This window comes from Ixodes scapularis, unplaced genomic scaffold (assembly GCF_016920785.2).
Source record: "Ixodes scapularis isolate PalLabHiFi unplaced genomic scaffold, ASM1692078v2 PGA_scaffold0__279_contigs__length_252992795, whole genome shotgun sequence".
In the NCBI taxonomy this organism is placed as follows: domain Eukaryota; kingdom Metazoa; phylum Arthropoda; class Arachnida; order Ixodida; family Ixodidae; genus Ixodes; species Ixodes scapularis.
In genome coordinates, this window is record NW_024609835.1 from 92061703 (window position 1) to 92078649 (window position 16947).

At 47.1% G+C, this 16947-nt stretch overlaps 2 protein-coding genes across 2 annotated transcripts in view; one reads left to right on the forward strand and one right to left on the reverse strand.

The window, feature by feature from the left end:
• LOC115330220 (mucin-19-like) overlaps window positions 1-12397 on the reverse strand; it is a 60947-nt gene extending 48550 nt beyond the window's left edge. Inside the window, exons 1-3 of the mRNA XM_040215147.1 lie at window positions 2570-12397; window positions 2080-2254; window positions 1040-1153 (exon numbers count right to left, since the gene is read on the reverse strand). Coding sequence (XP_040071081.1) covers window positions 1040-1153; window positions 2080-2254; window positions 2570-12382 — 10102 coding nt within the window. The 5' untranslated portion in view covers window positions 12383-12397. The remainder of the gene's footprint in view (window positions 1-1039; window positions 1154-2079; window positions 2255-2569) is intronic.
• Window positions 12398-15903: 3506 nt separating this feature from the next.
• LOC121835166 lies at window positions 15904-16491 on the forward strand (the record flags this gene model as incomplete). Its single annotated transcript, XM_042289126.1, has 1 exon — window positions 15904-16491. A coding segment is annotated over one exon (588 nt), but the record flags the coding sequence as incomplete, so codon positions are not given.
• Window positions 16492-16947: the final 456 nt, after the last annotated feature.

The following is a 16947-nucleotide window of genomic DNA, read 5'->3' on the forward strand; positions in this document are numbered from 1 at the left end:
CTCTGGCACAACTGTGGCGGACTAGAGAAAAGCCAAACTTTGGCATGTCCGAAATACCCAAATTAGGCGCTGCTCTGGCAGTTATGGCTCAAGTATGGCGCTACTTCGGCACTCATGTGGCGGACCAAAGGAGAGCCATACTTTGGCATGGCTACGCACACGTACATCCCAGCAACGCCAATGCCGACGGTATAACAAGACTCACCACCCCGTTTAGTATGAAATAGTCGACCTTGATTTACTCTGAACGCCTCACCGTCACCAGGGCTTGGCTACCGAATTCCTTCACCGCTACATCGGCCCTTTCGTAGTCATCCGCAAACTGTCCGACATTTTATACTATCTGCAGCAACAGCAAGACAGTGCTGACCAACGCCGAGCGACCTCCGATATAGTCCACGTCGCCCTGATGAAGCCCCACACTCCCCGACCCACCGCACTAACCACCGCAACCTTCTTTACTTAAAAACGACGAAAAAAAGGGCTTATTGCGGTCGAAACGACTGCGAAAAAAAAAAAAAAGGAAAAGGGGGTGGGGTAATGTTACTTAGAAAAAGAGAAGGAACGCGCCTGAAAAATGGCTAGGGCGCGCGACAGCTCGGGCCGAGCCCGGCGGTTCGAAATAAAAGCCGACCGTCAGATTCTGACTCCTGGACTGCTCCTTCAACAACAACCCCGTAAAAATATATATGTATTCTGAAGTCAATGTTGAAGCGAAAGAAAATATAACATAGACGGACTGTGTTTTTGTTTTTCGTGCCCCTTGCACTTTGAAATATTTCGGTTCATCCCGTTTCCCGCCTCAGGTAATAGAAATAAAACATCTTGACAACATTCCAGCGCCTCGCTTGCAGCGCTTCAAAGACACTCACGCGAGAGAATAAAACCGGTGAGGCGGTATTTTGCACGCCATTCCTAAAAAAATTATATATATATCTGTTAAGGCATGATATAGTTTTTGCGACTTAGAAGTACGAAACACCGATCGCTTTGTAACTTCTGACCATTCTGGATTCCAAGCTAAAGGTTGAATACTCACTCCTGTCAGTAACATGTGATGATTCGGTTGATGTCGGCGCCTCAGAAGGACTGGCTGATGTGGTTTCTTTTGAAGATGCAGAAATAGCAGAATCCGTCTTGCTCAATGTCGTCGCTGTTAGATATACATATTGTATGTCCCATTTACAGAAGCGACTACTGATGCAGTATGAACTAACACATGAGGTCAATTATGTTGCCAGCATTTTTGGATTTGGGGTTGGGAGGTTCAGGGTAGAGAGGGTCTATGTATCTAGGTGTGAACAGTGGCACCACGAATATCGGTCGTTTACATTTCGGTGACAAGGGCGTTGAATACTAAACTGCCATGAAGCCTACCCGTCTCCCGGCTACGCCCCAGCAACCAGTCCTAGACGGATAATAACGTGAATACGGGTTTATTTAGCGCGTATCCAAGTGAACGATTAAACAATAAATGTAATTTGCTGAAAAAAACTGTCAAGTACACTTGTCCTTCCATAAGCGTCAACTTGGAAGCAAAAGCTAGATGCAAGGGATTCGGTTTATCCTCGATAGGTTAATATTGTAAGAGGAGTAAACCTGAAATTTAAATACCCTGTATATTAGGGCCACATCTATTAGCTTTCTTTCTCAACTATAAAAATGTTTAATTTAAAATAGTCATGGCAACATAGTATATAAAGCGTCATGATTGCACAGTAGCTAAGTACTAGCTGCTGGAAGATTTAATTAGGTGATAAATCATTAGCTCGCAAGTGTACTGCTACGGGTTGCACGTAACTAATTTCGACTAGAATACCGATTATATTGTTGTTACTCAAGAGGCGGAATAAAACTATCCTTGCTGAGGTAGTCACTGCATGCGGCCATAACTCTCCAGCTCCAATTGACAACCCTCAAGACAGCAACAGATATTTCACCTTCCTAAAATGCGGCGTACCGAACCACAACCGGTGTGTAAAAAGACTCAAACTATGAACAATTCTAAACATTCAGAACAAACCACATATTCATAAAAATCAAAAATACCACATTTAAATTTAAATATGTATTACTCACCCTCTTTGGGGTCAGAACGGGTTGTCAGCGTCGATGATACTCCGTCATTTGAAGCGCCTTCTGAAATACTGCCTGTGGTTGGTGCAGTTGTTCCTGCATTATGCGTTGTCAGGGCAGATGTATCCAGCGCACCTGCTCCGTACTTCGTAGATTGTGTAGTGTTTACATTTTCGACCTCTGTTGATGCTGTAGTCTGCGAATATTCACCAACATATCTGCTTGTTGTAGTCGGCGCACCCGGCTCGACCATTGTCGATGCTGTAGTTATTATAACATCTCCGGCTTCTTTTGATGGTGTAGTTTGCGTATTTTCACCAACATCTCTGCTCGTTGCAGTTGGCGCACCCGGCTCGACCATTGTCGATGCTGTAATCTTGATAACATCGCCGGCCTCTGTTGATAGTGTAGTTTGCGTATTTTCACCAACATCTATGCTTGTTGCAGCTGGCGCACCCGGATCGACCATTGTCGAAGCTGTAGTCTTGATAACATCTCCGGCCTCTGTTGATAGTGTAGTTTGCGTATTTTCACCAACATCTCTGCTTGCTGTAGTTGGCGCACCCGGCTCGACCATTGTCGATGCTGTAGTTTTTATAAAATCTCCAGCCTCTGTTGATAGTGTAGTTTGCGTATTTTCACCAACATCTCTGCTTGTTGTAGTTGGCGCACTCGGCTCGACCATTGTCGATGCTGTAGTTTTGATAACATCTCCGGCCTCTGTTGATGGTGTAGTTTGCGTCTTTTCACCAACATCTCTGCTTGTTGTAGTCGGTGCACCCGGCTCGACCATTGTCGATGCTGTAGTTTTGATAACATCTCCGGCCTCTGTTGATGGTGTAGTTTGCGTCTTTTCACCAACATCTCTGTTTGTTGTAGTCTGTGCACCCGGCTCGACCATTGTCGATGCTGTAGTGTTTATAACATCTCCGGCCACTGTTGATAGTGTAGTTTGCGTATTTTCACCAACATCTCTGCTTGTTGTAGTTGGCGCACCCGGCTCGACCATTGTCGATGCTGTAGTTTTTAGAACATCTCCGGCCTCTGTTGATGGTGTACTTTGCGTATTTTCACCAACACCTCTGCTAGTTGTAGTTGGCGCAGCCGGCTCGACCATTGTCGATGCTGTAGTCTTGATAACATCTCCGGCCTCTGTTGATGGTGTAGTTTGCGTCTTTTCACCAACATCTCTGTTTGTTGTAGTCAGTGCACCCGGCTCGACCATTGTCGATGCTGTAGTGTTTATAACATCTCCGGCCTCTGTTGATGGTGTAGTTTGCGTATTTTCACCAACATCTCTGCTTGTTGTAGTTGGCGCACCCGGCTCGACCATTGTCGATGCTGTAGTTTTTATAACATCTCCGGCCTCTGTTGATAGTGTAGTTTGCGTATTTTCACCAACATCTCTGCTTGTTGTAGTTGGCGCACCCGGCTCGACCATTGTCGATGCTGTAGTTTTCATAACATCTCCGGCCTCCGTTGATGGTGTAGTTTGCGTATTTTCACCAACATCTCTGCTTGTTGCAGTTGGCGCACCCGGCTCAACCATTGTCGATGCTGTAGTCTTGATAACATCACCGGCCTCTGTTGATAGTGTAGTTTGCGTATTTTCACCAACATCTCCGCTTGTTGCAGCTGGCGCACCCGGCTGGACCATTGTCGATGCTGTAGTCTTGATAACAACTCCGGCCTCTGTTGATAGTGTAGTTTGCGTATTTTCACCAACATCTCTGCTTGCTGTAGTTGGCGCACCCGGCTCGACCATTGTCGATGCTGTAGTTTTTATAAAATCTCCAGCCTCTGTTGATAGTGTAGTTTGCGTATTTTCACCAACATCTCTGCTTGTTGTAGTTGGCGCACTCGGCTCGACCATTGTCGATGCTGTAGTCTTGATAACATCTCCGGCCTCTGTTGATGGTGTAGTTTGCGTCTTTTCACCAACATCTCTGCTTGTTGTAGTCGGTGCACCCGGCTCGACTAGTGTCGATGCTGTAGTCTTGATAACATCTCCGGCTTCTGTTGATGGTGTAGTTTGCGTCTTTTCACCAACATCTCTGCTTGTTGTAGTCGGTGCACCCGGCTCGACCATTGTCGATGCTGTAGTCTTGATAACATATCCGGCCTCTGTTGATGGTGTAGTTTGCGTCTTTTCACCAACATCTCTGCTTGTTGTAGTTGGCGCACTCGGCTCGACCATTGTCGATGCTGTAGTTTTTATAACATCTCCGGCCTCTGTTGATGGTGTAGTTTGCGTATTTTCACCAACATCTCTCCTTGTTGTAGTTGGCGCACCCGGCTCGACCATTGTCGATGCTGTAGTCTTGATAACATCTCCGGCCTCTGTTGATGGTGTAGTTTGCGTCTTTTCACCAACATCTCTGCTGGTTGTAGTCGGTGCACCCGGCTCGACCATTGTCGATGCTGTAGTCTTGATAACATCTCCGGCCTCTGTTGATGGTGTAGTTTGCGTCTTTTCACCAACATCTCTGCTTGTTGTAGTCGGTGCACCCGGCTCGACCATTGTCGATGCTGTAGTTTTGATAACATCTCCGGCCTCTGTTGATGGTGTAGTTTGCGTCTTTTCACCAACATCTCTGCTTGTTGTAGTCGGTGCACCCGGCTCGACTATTGTCGATGCTGTAGTCTTGATAACATCTCCGGCCTCTGTTGATGGTGTAGTTTGCGTCTTTTCACCAACATCTCTGCTTGTTGTAGTCGGTGCACCCGGCTCGACCATTGTCGACGCTGTAGTTTTTGTAACATCTCCGGCCTCTGTTGATAGTGTAGTTTGCGTATTTTCACCAACATCTCTGCTTGTTGTAGTTGGCGCACCCGGCTCGACCATTGTCGATGCTGTAGTTTTTATAACATCTCCGGCCTCTGTTGATAGTGTAGTTTGCGTATTCTCACCAACATCTCTGCTTGTTGTAGTTGGCGCACCCGGCTCGACCACTGTCGATGCTGTAGTTTTTATAACATCTCCGGCCTCTGTTGATGGTGTAGTTTGCGTCTTTTCACCAACATCTCTGCTGGTTGTAGTCGGTGCACCCGGCTCGACCATTGTCGATGCTGTAGTTTTGATAACATCTCCGGCCTCTGTTGATGGGGTAGTTTGCGCATTTTCACAAACATCTCTGCTTGTTGTAGTTGGCGCACCCGGCTCGACCATTGTCGATGCTGTAGTCTTGATAACATCTCCGGCCTCTGTTGATGGTGTAGTTTGCGTCTTTTCACCAACATCTCTGCTTGTTGTAGTTGTTGCAGTCGGTGCACCCGGCTCGACCATTGTCGATGCTGTAGTTTTGATAATATCTCCGGCCTCTGTTGATGGTGTAGTTTGCGTCTTTTCACCAACATCTCTGCTGGTTGTAGTCGGTGCACCCGGTTCGACCATTGTCGATGCTGTAGTCTTGATAACATCTCCGGCCTCTGTTGATGGTGTAGTTTGCGTCTTTTCACCAACATCTCTGCTTGTTGTAGTCAGTGCACCCGGCTCGACCATTGTCGATGCTGTAGTTTTGATAACATCTCCGGCCTCTGTTGATGGTGTAGTTTGCGTCTTTTCACCAACATCTCTGCTTGTTGTAGTCGGTGCACCCGGCTCGACCATTGTCGATGCTGTAGTCTTGATAACATCTCCGGCCTCTGTTGATAGTGTAGTTTGCGTATTTTCACCAACATCTCTGCTTGCTGTAGTTGGCGCACCCGGCTCGACCATTGTCGATGCTGTAGTTTTTATAAAATCTCCAGCCTCTGTTGATAGTGTAGTTTGCGTATTTTCACCAACATCTCTGCTTGTTGTAGTTGGCGCACCCGGCTCGACCATTGTCGATGTTGTAGTCTTCATAACATCTCCGGCCTCTGTTGATGATGTAGTTTGCGTCTTTTCACCAACATCTCCGCTTGTTGTAGTCGGTGCACCCGGCTTGACCATTGTCGATGCTATAGTTTTGATAACATCTCCGGCCTCTGTTGATGGTGTAGTTTGCGTCTTTTCACCAACATTTCTGCTTGTTGTAGTCGGTGCACCCGGCTCGACCATTGTCGATGCTGTAGTCTTGATAACATCTCCGGCCTCTGTTGATGGTGTAGTTTGCGTATTTTCACCAACATCTCTGCTTGTTGTAGTCGGTGTACCCGGCTCGACCATTGTCGATGCTGTAGATTTGATAACATTTCCGGCCTCTGTTGATGGTGTAGTTTGCGTCTTTTCACCAACATCTCTGCTTGTTGTAGTCGGTGCACCCGGCTCGACTATTGTCGATGCTGTAGTCTTGATAACATCTCCGGCCTCTGTTGATGGTGTAGTTTGCGTCTTTTCACCAACATCTCTGCTTGTTGTAGTCGGTGCACCCGGCTCGACCATTGTCGATGCTGTAGTCTTGATAACATCTCCGGCCTCTGTTGATGGTGTAGTTTGCGTCTTTTCACCAACATCTCTGCTGGTTGTAGTCGGTGCACCCGGCTCGACCATTGTCGATGCTGTAGTCTTGATAACATCTCCGGCCTCTGTTGATGGTGTAGTTTGCGTCTTTTCACCAACATCTCTGCTTGTGGTAGTTGGCGCACTCGGCTCGGCCATTGTCGATGCTGTAGTTTTTATAACATCCCCGGCCTCTGTTGATAGTGTAGTTTGCGTATTTTCACCAACATCTCTGCTTGTTGTAGTTGGCGCACTCGGCTCGACCATTGTCGATGCTGTAGTTTTTATAACATCTCCGGCCTCTGTTGATGGTGTAGTTTGCGTATTTTCACCAACATCTCTGCTTGTTGTAGTTGGCGCACCCGGCTCGACCATTGTCGATGCTGTAGTCTTGATAACATCTCCGGCCTCTGTTGATGGTGTAGTTTGCGTCTTTTCACCAACATCTCTGCTTGTTGTAGTCGGTGCACCCGGCTCGACCATTGTCGATGCTGTAGTTTTGATAACATCTCCGGCCTCTGTTGATGGTGTAGTTTGCGTCTTTTCACCAACATCTCTGCTGGTTGTAGTCAGTGCACACGGCTCGACCATTGTCGATGCTGTAGTCTTGATAACATCTCCGGCCTCTGTTGATGGTGTAGTTTGCGTCTTTTCACCAACATCTCTGCTTGTTGTAGTCGGTGCACCCGGCTCGATCATTGTCGATGCTGTAGTTTTGATAACATCTCCGGCGTCTGTTGATGTTGTAGTTTGCGTCTTTTCATCAACATCTCTGCTTGTTGTAGTCGGTGCACCCGGCTCGACTGTTGCCGATGCTGTAGTCTTGATAACATCTCCGGCCTCTGTTGATGGTGTAGTTTGCGTCTTTTCACCAACATCTCTGCTTGTTGTAGTCGGTGCACCCGGCTCGACCATTGTCGATGCTGTAGTCTTGATAACATCTCCGGCCTCTGTTGATAGTGTAGTTTGCGTATTTTCACCAACATCTCTGCTTGCTGTAGTTGGCGCACCCGGCTCGACCATTGTCGATGCTGTAGATTTTATAAAATCTCCAGCCTCTGTTGATAGTGTAGTTTGCTTATTTTCACCAACATCTCTGCTTGTTGTAGTTGGCGCACCCGGCTCGACCATTGTCGATGTTGTAGTCTTGATAACATCTCCGGCCTCTGTTGATGGTGTAGTTTGCGTCTTTTCACCAACATCTCTGCTTGTTGTAGTTGGTGCACCCGGCTCGACCATTGTCGATGCTGTAGTTTTGATAACATCTCCGGCCTCTGTTGATGGTGTAGTTTGCGTCTTTTCACCAACATCTCTGCTGGTTGTAGTCGGTGCACCCGGCTCGACCATTGTCGATGCTGTAGTTTTGATAACATCTCCGGCCTCTGTTGATGGTGTAGTTTGCGTCTTTTCACCAACATCTCTGCTGGTTGTAGTCGGTGCACCCGGCTCGACCATTGTCGATGCTGTAGTCTTGATAACATCTCCGGCCTCTGTTGATGGTGTAGTTTGCGTCTTTTCACCAACATCTCTGCTTGTTGTAGTCGGTGCACCCGGCTCGACCATTGTCGATGCTGTAGTTTTGATAACATCTCCGCCCTCTGTTGATGGTGTAGTTTGCGTCTTTTCACCAACATCTCTGCTTGTTGTAGTCGGTGCACCCGGCTCGACTAGTGTCGATGCTGTAGTCTTGATAACATCTCCGGCTTCTGTTGATGGTGTAGTTTGCGTCTTTTCACCAACATCTCTGCTTGTTGTAGTCGGTGCACCCGGCTCGACCATTGTCGATGCTGTAGTCTTGATAACATATCCGGCCTCTGTTGATGGTGTAGTTTGCGTCTTTTCACCAACATCTCTGCTTGTTGTAGTTGGCGCACTCGGCTCGACCATTGTCGATGCTGTAGTTTTTATAACATCTCCGGCCTCTGTTGATGGTGTAGTTTGCGTATTTTCACCAACATCTCTCCTTGTTGTAGTTGGCGCACCCGGCTCGACCATTGTCGATGCTGTAGTCTTGATAACATCTCCGGCCTCTGTTGATGGTGTAGTTTGCGTCTTTTCACCAACAGCTCTGCTTGTTGTAGTCGGTGCACCCGTCTCGACCTTTGTCGATGCTGTAGTCTTGATAACATCTCCGGCCTCTGTTGATGGTGTAGTTTGCGTCTTTTCACCAACATCTCTGCGTGTTGTAGTCGGTGCACCCGGCTCGACCATTGTCGATGCCGTAGTGTTTATAACATCTCCGGCCTCTGTTGATAGTGTAGTTTGCGTATTTTCACCAACATATCTGCTTGTTGTAGTCGGCGCACCTGGCTCGACCATTGTCGATGCTGTAGTCTTTTTAACATCTCCGGCCTCTGTTGATGGTGTAGTTTGCGTATTTTCACCAACACCTCTGCTTGTTGTAGTTGGCGCAGCCGGCTCGACCATTGTCGATGCTGTAGTCTTGATAACATCTCCGGCCTCTGTTGATGGTGTAATTTGCGTCTTTTCACCAACATCTCTGGTTGTCGTAGTCGGTGCACCCGGCTCGACCATTGTCGATGCCGTAGTGTTTATAACATCTCCGGCCTCTGTTGATAGTGTAGTTTGCGTATTTTCACCAACATCTCTGCTGGTTGTAGTCGGTGCACCCGGCTCGACCATTGTCGATGCTGTAGTCTTGATAACATCTCCGGCCTCTGTTGATGGTGTAGTTTGCGTATTTTCACCAACATCTCTGCTTGTTGTAGTTGGCGCACCCGGCTCGACCATTGTCGATGCTGTAGTCTTGATAACATCTCCGGCCTCTGTTGATGGTGTAGTTTGCGTCTTTTCACCAACATCTCTGCTTGTTGTAGTCGGTGCACCCGGCTCGACCATTGTCGATGCTGTAGTTTTGATAACATCTCCGGCCTCTGTTGATGGTGTAGTTTGCGTCTTTTCACCAACATCTCTGCTGGTTGTAGTCAGTGCACACGGCTCGACCATTGTCGATGCTGTAGTCTTGATAACATCTCCGGCCTCTGTTGATGGTGTAGTTTGCGTCTTTTCACCAACATCTCTGCTTGTTGTAGTCGGTGCACCCGGCTCGATCATTGTCGATGCTGTAGTTTTGATAACATCTCCGGCGTCTGTTGATGTTGTAGTTTGCGTCTTTTCATCAACATCTCTGCTTGTTGTAGTCGGTGCACCCGGCTCGACTGTTGTCGATGCTGTAGTCTTGATAACATCTCCGGCCTCTGTTGATGGTGTAGTTTGCGTCTTTTCACCAACATCTCTGCTTGTTGTAGTCGGTGCACCCGGCTCGACCATTGTCGATGCTGTAGTCTTGATAACATCTCCGGCCTCTGTTGATAGTGTAGTTTGCGTATTTTCACCAACATCTCTGCTTGCTGTAGTTGGCGCACCCGGCTCGACCATTGTCGATGCTGTAGATTTTATAAAATCTCCAGCCTCTGTTGATAGTGTAGTTTGCTTATTTTCACCAACATCTCTGCTTGTTGTAGTTGGCGCACCCGGCTCGACCATTGTCGATGTTGTAGTCTTGATAACATCTCCGGCCTCTGTTGATGGTGTAGTTTGCGTCTTTTCACCAACATCTCTGCTTGTTGTAGTTGGTGCACCCGGCTCGACCATTGTCGATGCTGTAGTTTTGATAACATCTCCGGCCTCTGTTGATGGTGTAGTTTGCGTCTTTTCACCAACATCTCTGCTGGTTGTAGTCGGTGCACCCGGCTCGACCATTGTCGATGGTGTAGTTTTGATAACATCTCCGGCCTCTGTTGATGGTGTAGTTTGCGTCTTTTCACCAACATCTCTGCTGGTTGTAGTCGGTGCACCCGGCTCGACCATTGTCGATGCTGTAGTCTTGATAACATCTCCGGCCTCTGTTGATGGTGTAGTTTGCGTCTTTTCACCAACATCTCTGCTTGTTGTAGTCGGTGCACCCGGCTCGACCATTGTCGATGCTGTAGTTTTGATAACATTTCCGCCCTCTGTTGATGGTGTAGTTTGCGTCTTTTCACCAACATCTCTGCTTGTTGTAGTCGGTGCACCCGGCTCGACTAGTGTCGATGCTGTAGTCTTGATAACATCTCCGGCTTCTGTTGATGGTGTAGTTTGCGTCTTTTCACCAACATCTCTGCTTGTTGTAGTCGGTGCACCCGGCTCGACCATTGTCGATGCTGTAGTCTTGATAACATATCCGGCCTCTGTTGATGGTGTAGTTTGCGTCTTTTCACCAACATCTCTGCTTGTTGTAGTTGGCGCACTCGGCTCGACCATTGTCGATGCTGTAGTTTTTATAACATCTCCGGCCTCTGTTGATGGTGTAGTTTGCGTATTTTCACCAACATCTCTCCTTGTTGTAGTTGGCGCACCCGGCTCGACCATTGTCGATGCTGTAGTCTTGATAACATCTCCGGCCTCTGTTGATGGTGTAGTTTGCGTCTTTTCACCAACAGCTCTGCTTGTTGTAGTCGGTGCACCCGTCTCGACCTTTGTCGATGCTGTAGTCTTGATAACATCTCCGGCCTCTGTTGATGGTGTAGTTTGCGTCTTTTCACCAACATCTCTGCGTGTTGTAGTCGGTGCACCCGGCTCGACCATTGTCGATGCCGTAGTGTTTATAACATCTCCGGCCTCTGTTGATAGTGTAGTTTGCGTATTTTCACCAACATATCTGCTTGTTGTAGTCGGCGCACCTGGCTCGACCATTGTCGATGCTGTAGTCTTTTTAACATCTCCGGCCTCTGTTGATGGTGTAGTTTGCGTATTTTCACCAACACCTCTGCTTGTTGTAGTTGGCGCAGCCGGCTCGACCATTGTCGATGCTGTAGTCTTGATAACATCTCCGGCCTCTGTTGATGGTGTAATTTGCGTCTTTTCACCAACATCTCTGGTTGTCGTAGTCGGTGCACCCGGCTCGACCATTGTCGATGCCGTAGTGTTTATAACATCTCCGGCCTCTGTTGATAGTGTAGTTTGCGTATTTTCACCAACATCTCTGCTTGTTGTAGTCGGTGCACCCGGCTCGACCATTGTCGATGCTGTAGTTTTTAGAACATCTCCGGCCTCTGTTGATGGTGTAGTTTGCGTATTTTCACCAACATCTCCGCTTGTTGTAGTTGGCGCACCCGGCTCGACCATTGTCGATGCTGTAGTTTTTATAACATCTCCGTCCTCTGTTGATAGTGTAGTTTGCGTATTTTCAACAACATCTCTACTTGTTGTGGTTGGCGCACCCGGCTCGACCATTGTCGACGCTGTAGTTTTTGTAACATCTCCGGCCTCTGTTGATAGTGTAGTTTGCGTATTTTCACCAACATCTCTGCTTGTTGTAGTTGGCGCACCCGGCTCGACCATTGTCGATGCTGTAGTTTTTATAACATCTCCGGCTTCTGTTGATAGTGTAGTTTGCGTATTCTCACCAACATCTCTGCTTGTTGTAGTTGGCGCACCCGGCTCGACCATTGTCGATGCTGTAGTTTTTATAACATCTCCGGCCTCTGTTGATGGTGTAGTTTGCGTCTTTTCACCAACATCTCTGCTGGTTGTAGTCGGTGCACCCGGCTCGACCATTGTCGATGCTGTAGTCTTGATAACATCTCCGGCCTCTGTTGATGGTGTAGTTTGCGTCTTTTCACCAACATCTCTGCTTGTTGTAGTCGGTGCACCCGGCTCGACCATTGTCGATGCCGTAGTGTTTATAACATCTCCGGCCTCTGTTGATAGTGTAGTTTCCGTATTTTCACCAACATCTCTGCTTGTTGTATTTGGCGCACCCGGCTCGACCTTTGTCGATGCTGTAGTTTTTATAACATCTCCGGCCTCTGTTGATAGTGTAGTTTGCGTATTTACACCAACATCTCTGCTTCTTGTAGTTGGCGCACCCGGTTCGGCCATTGTCGATGCTGTAGTTTTTATAACATCTCCGGCCGCTGTTGATGATGTAGTTTGCGTATATTGACGGCCATCTCTGCTTGGTGTAATTGGCGCACCCGGCTCGACGATTGTTGATTCTGTAGATTTTATAACATCTCCGGCCTCTGTTATGGATGTAATTCGCGTATTATTTTCACCGCGGTTTCTGCTTGTTGTAGTTGGCGTACCCGGCTCGACCATTGTCGATGCTGTAATTTTTATAGCATCCCCGGCCTCTGTTGATGATGTAGTTTGCATATCTTCACCGACTTCTCTGGTGGTTGTTATTTTTTTACCTTCCTCGCCTTTTGTTGATGCTGTTGTTTTCATATAATCTACTCCTTCTGTTGATTCAGTAATTTCTTTTTGTTCACCGGCCTCTCCGGTTGTTATAGCTGGCGTACCCGCCTGGTCCTTTGTGGATGGTTTAGAGTTTATGACATTCCCATCATCTGCCGATGCTGTAGTCTGCGTACCCGCACTCGTGTCTATAGACGCTGTAGTGCGCTTGTCTCTAGCGGCTGTTGAGATTCAAGAAGAAAAAAGACGAAGCGAGGAATGAATATGAAGTAGAAAGTTTAGGGCAGTACGAGCAAAACTAATTCAACGGTATGGAAATCATTGCTTGACGTCCTACTTCATAAAACGGAAAAGATCTTTGACAGTTCAGTGTCTCAGCCCGGGAGGTTGATTCACGACATCATCTACCAGCCAAGACAACGCTGCAACTTTCCCAGCTACTTGGGACTTTCGGGGCTAATCCTATATGTGGTACTTGGAGACTTTAACGGCGGAGGCAAACCGTTGGTAACGTAACGCGAATACCTTTCAGGAAGAATTCTTGTAACCAAGCAATAACCGATCGACCCTAACGAATCGCAGTATTAAAATAAGAAGCGAACCCTACCACTCTACGAGCCCAAAGCACCGGTATGATAAACGACGGTACCGAACTACTGAACAACCCTCAAATGGACCTGACCAGACTCATCTGGATAAAAGAACGCCTTACTAAAACTAACGCAGAGCTGGACAGAATAAACGAGGTGTTATAGCCGCTACTACTGATTGAGGAGTTCGAGGTCGAGTGCACAGCAGCTACGAATTTCAAAGCCAGGCCAACTTGTTTTTTGCTGAACTCTGTTTTGAGATTGAGGAATTCTAGATTTGCAGACGTCGCACGCTCCCCGCGACCGGACGGACTACACCCAGTATACCTGAGTCCACAGGATGACTGCATCTTAGCTACCGAAGTTAGATATAACTGCATTCAGATTGGACATAACGCATTGCGCACCCTCTGGAAACAGTTGAAAGGAACAATCCACTCCAATCAAGCGTTGTCAATACAAATAATTACTATTATTGGCGCCGCTACCTCACTGGAGGCGCCGCAGTGGCATTTGCCAGCCTACTTGCAACAGAAGCGTGCTATGCCGATGCCGTTCACCTACTGAAGCAAAGCTTCGGTGATCAGCGGAAGCTGGAGGAAGTGAATATGGCGGCACTTCGAAAACTTTTACAAATTTGATCCTCTACATATACATAAGGTTTGAGTAACCTGTACGACACTGCGCAGCTGAACATCAGAGCTTTTAAGGTGAAGTCCCACCTTCACTTAGTGTGATTCTAGAAAAACAGATGGCGCTCGCATCGTCATCCAGACCTAGACATGAGCAGATAAAGTCGTGTATGTTGGCGCCTCGATAGAGTGTGCATTTTGCCTTCTCCTTGACTTTGTCATCCCTGGTCATTGTTTAGTTTCTCCGATCGTGATGCTTTTACGAAGTGCAATCCGGTGATCCGGTTTGTTTGCGGTGTCATGCAGATGGAGGATTTGATAACCGACGGCACCGCGCGCCCAAGAGCGTCGCTTTTTGTTTTTCATACTTTTTTGTCTTTTATGTATCTACTCCCTTTTTGATGCTTCGATCATCATCTTAGGGGTCTCTATGAAAAAACAAAATCTTTATTTTTGGCAATGGCGCGTAGCACTTTCTTTTCTTGGGCGAATCAGCCTGGAAATAAATTACGTGCCCCAGCTTTGTCGAACGTCGATAGGACTACGCCGGCCCTCCTGCAGTGAAAGCATCCGTCCGATTGGGATAGAAAGAAAACTCCAACAAAAGCGCCAGGAAGTCGCTAAAAAGTCGCTAAACTATACATCTGTTGTAGTTTTCTTTTTTTTTTTTTGTTATTGCGGTCCTGGTTTATGCCTACTAATACGTTTTAATATTATACCACTAGTTGTTTAAGCTTGCGAATGACAGAATCACAATTTTCTTTTTGATCTATAATACGCCAATAATTAGCACAAAAGCATTTATTTTTATTGTTTTGTTGGGAGCCTGGTTCCAGGCTTCTTAGCTGTTTACTTTTTAAAAAACATAGAGCATGGGGAACACCTATCGACATGGAGGTTTTATAGTACCATGAGGTCCAAACCTACTTCAGAATAGCTCTGAGTACTTATTTTTAGCGAGAAAATGAGTACGTTCAGCGCTATATTTTTTCCGGTTCTGCAATGTTCAGTTTGGTAAATGCATTACAGGGCTGGAGGAGCTGTCGCTTACTATACACATAGTAAATAAAAAGAAAGAATCACAAAATAACTCAGGACACTATTTTATTTGGCGTGATTTGATTACCTTTTCGCGGGTCGTCAAAGATGAAAAATAACGTGGGATTACAAATTTGTGTTTTGCGGTTAACTATCGAGCGTGTATTTGGCAGTGTAGCTGTTGTTGCTGTTTGTATTTTTGTGGACTTTCTAGGGGTTCGCACATAACAAACAGCACATAAAATTGAATTGCGACGTAAGAAAAATTAGTTTACACATTTCGCGCAACCGCTGTAGAGGTGCGCGGCATCACTTCTTCGTTTTACGCTAGCTTCGAGCGCAGCTAAGCTCAAGTACACGAAGTCGAAGCTGTGTAAGGTACGGACAGAATATATAGTGTGTGGTTTCGATTTCCACTTCTTAGAAGTGAGGGCGAAGACGTTAAAAATCCGCAGACAACATGTAAAGGGAGGCGCCGCCGCCCCTTACTTTGGCGACACAGACGGCCTCAATGAAGCAAGAGAGAACTCATAAGTGTTGGGCAGGGGCATACCTTCTGTGGCACTTTGAATAACCATCGAATACGTACCCTTGATCGTGCACTGCGATGGGCTAAACACCTAGCTGCAGCCAGTCGGATGCAATCATGAGCAAATTCAAAATACACGCGTTATATTGTTTCGTGAATACGCAGGTGGTTCCTAACGAGCTCGTGGTTGGACCCGGCGGGCCGTAGCCTGATAGCCGTGCTGTACGAGGACGGTCCGATAAGCCTCACCGCCCGATGGCGCCACTATCACAAGAAAAATGTGCTATTGTGTAGTAAATTCTCGTAGACGGCTACTATCAAAATTTCAACCGAATCGGACTCGTAGTTTTGTTTTTACCGCATCTGAAAGCGGGCGTGTGAGCGAATTTTAGAAAAATGGAAAAAGAGCAATATCGGTCGGTGATTCGATTGTTGTTTTTGAAAGAAAATTCGTGCAGTGAAATCAAAGACCGCTTGGATTCTGTGTACGGTGACTCTTCTCTTTCGATGGTGACCGTCAAAAACTTGTTTAACGAGTTTCAACGTGGTCGCACGTCGGTTTTTGATGGGTCACGCCCAGGTGCCCCGAATACGGCTACCTCTGAGAATAATGTGACACAAATCCACAATCTCGTATTGGCAGGCTGCCGATTGAAGGTGCGCGAGATAGCAGAGAAAGTAGGCATCTCAAAAGACCGCGTGGGCTATATCCTACATGAAATTTTTGGCATGAGAAAGCTGTCGGCGCGATGGGTGCCGCGTTTGCTCACTCCGGACAACAAGCGCAACCGTGAGACCACTTCAGAGCAGTGTTTGACGCTGTTTAAGCGCGATCTGAAAGAGTTTCAGCGTCGTTTCGTGACCATCGACAAAACATGGATCCACTGGTACACACCGGAGACGAAGGACCAGTCGAATCAGTGGACTTCACGCGGCGAACGTGCTCCAAAGAAGGCGAAGACTGACCTATCGGCCGGAAAGGTGAAGGCCACCGTTTTCTGGGATTCACAAGGTGTGATCTACATCGACTACTTGGACAAGGACGAAACGGTCACAGGGCTGTACTATGGCGAATTATTGGGCCGATTCGACACCGAATTGCAGAAAAAACGGCGCATTTAGCGAAGGAAAAAGTGTTCTTCCACCATGACAACGCAACGGCTCACACCTCCACCCTCGCCACGGTCAAATTGGTCGAATTGGGCTACGAACTGCTGCCCCATCCACCATATTCTCCAGATTTGGCCCCGTGCGACTTCTTTTTGTTTCCAAACTTGAAAAAGTAACTCGCCGGGCAGAAATTTGAGTCGAATGAGGAGGTCATCGCCGGCACGGAAGCCTACTTTGCAGACCTCGAGAAAACGTATTTCTTAGATGGGTTAAAAAAGTTGGAGCATCGCTGGGTAAAGTGTAAGAGAAATAAATCGCCACTTTTTCAAAATTTTTGTTTTTCTTTTG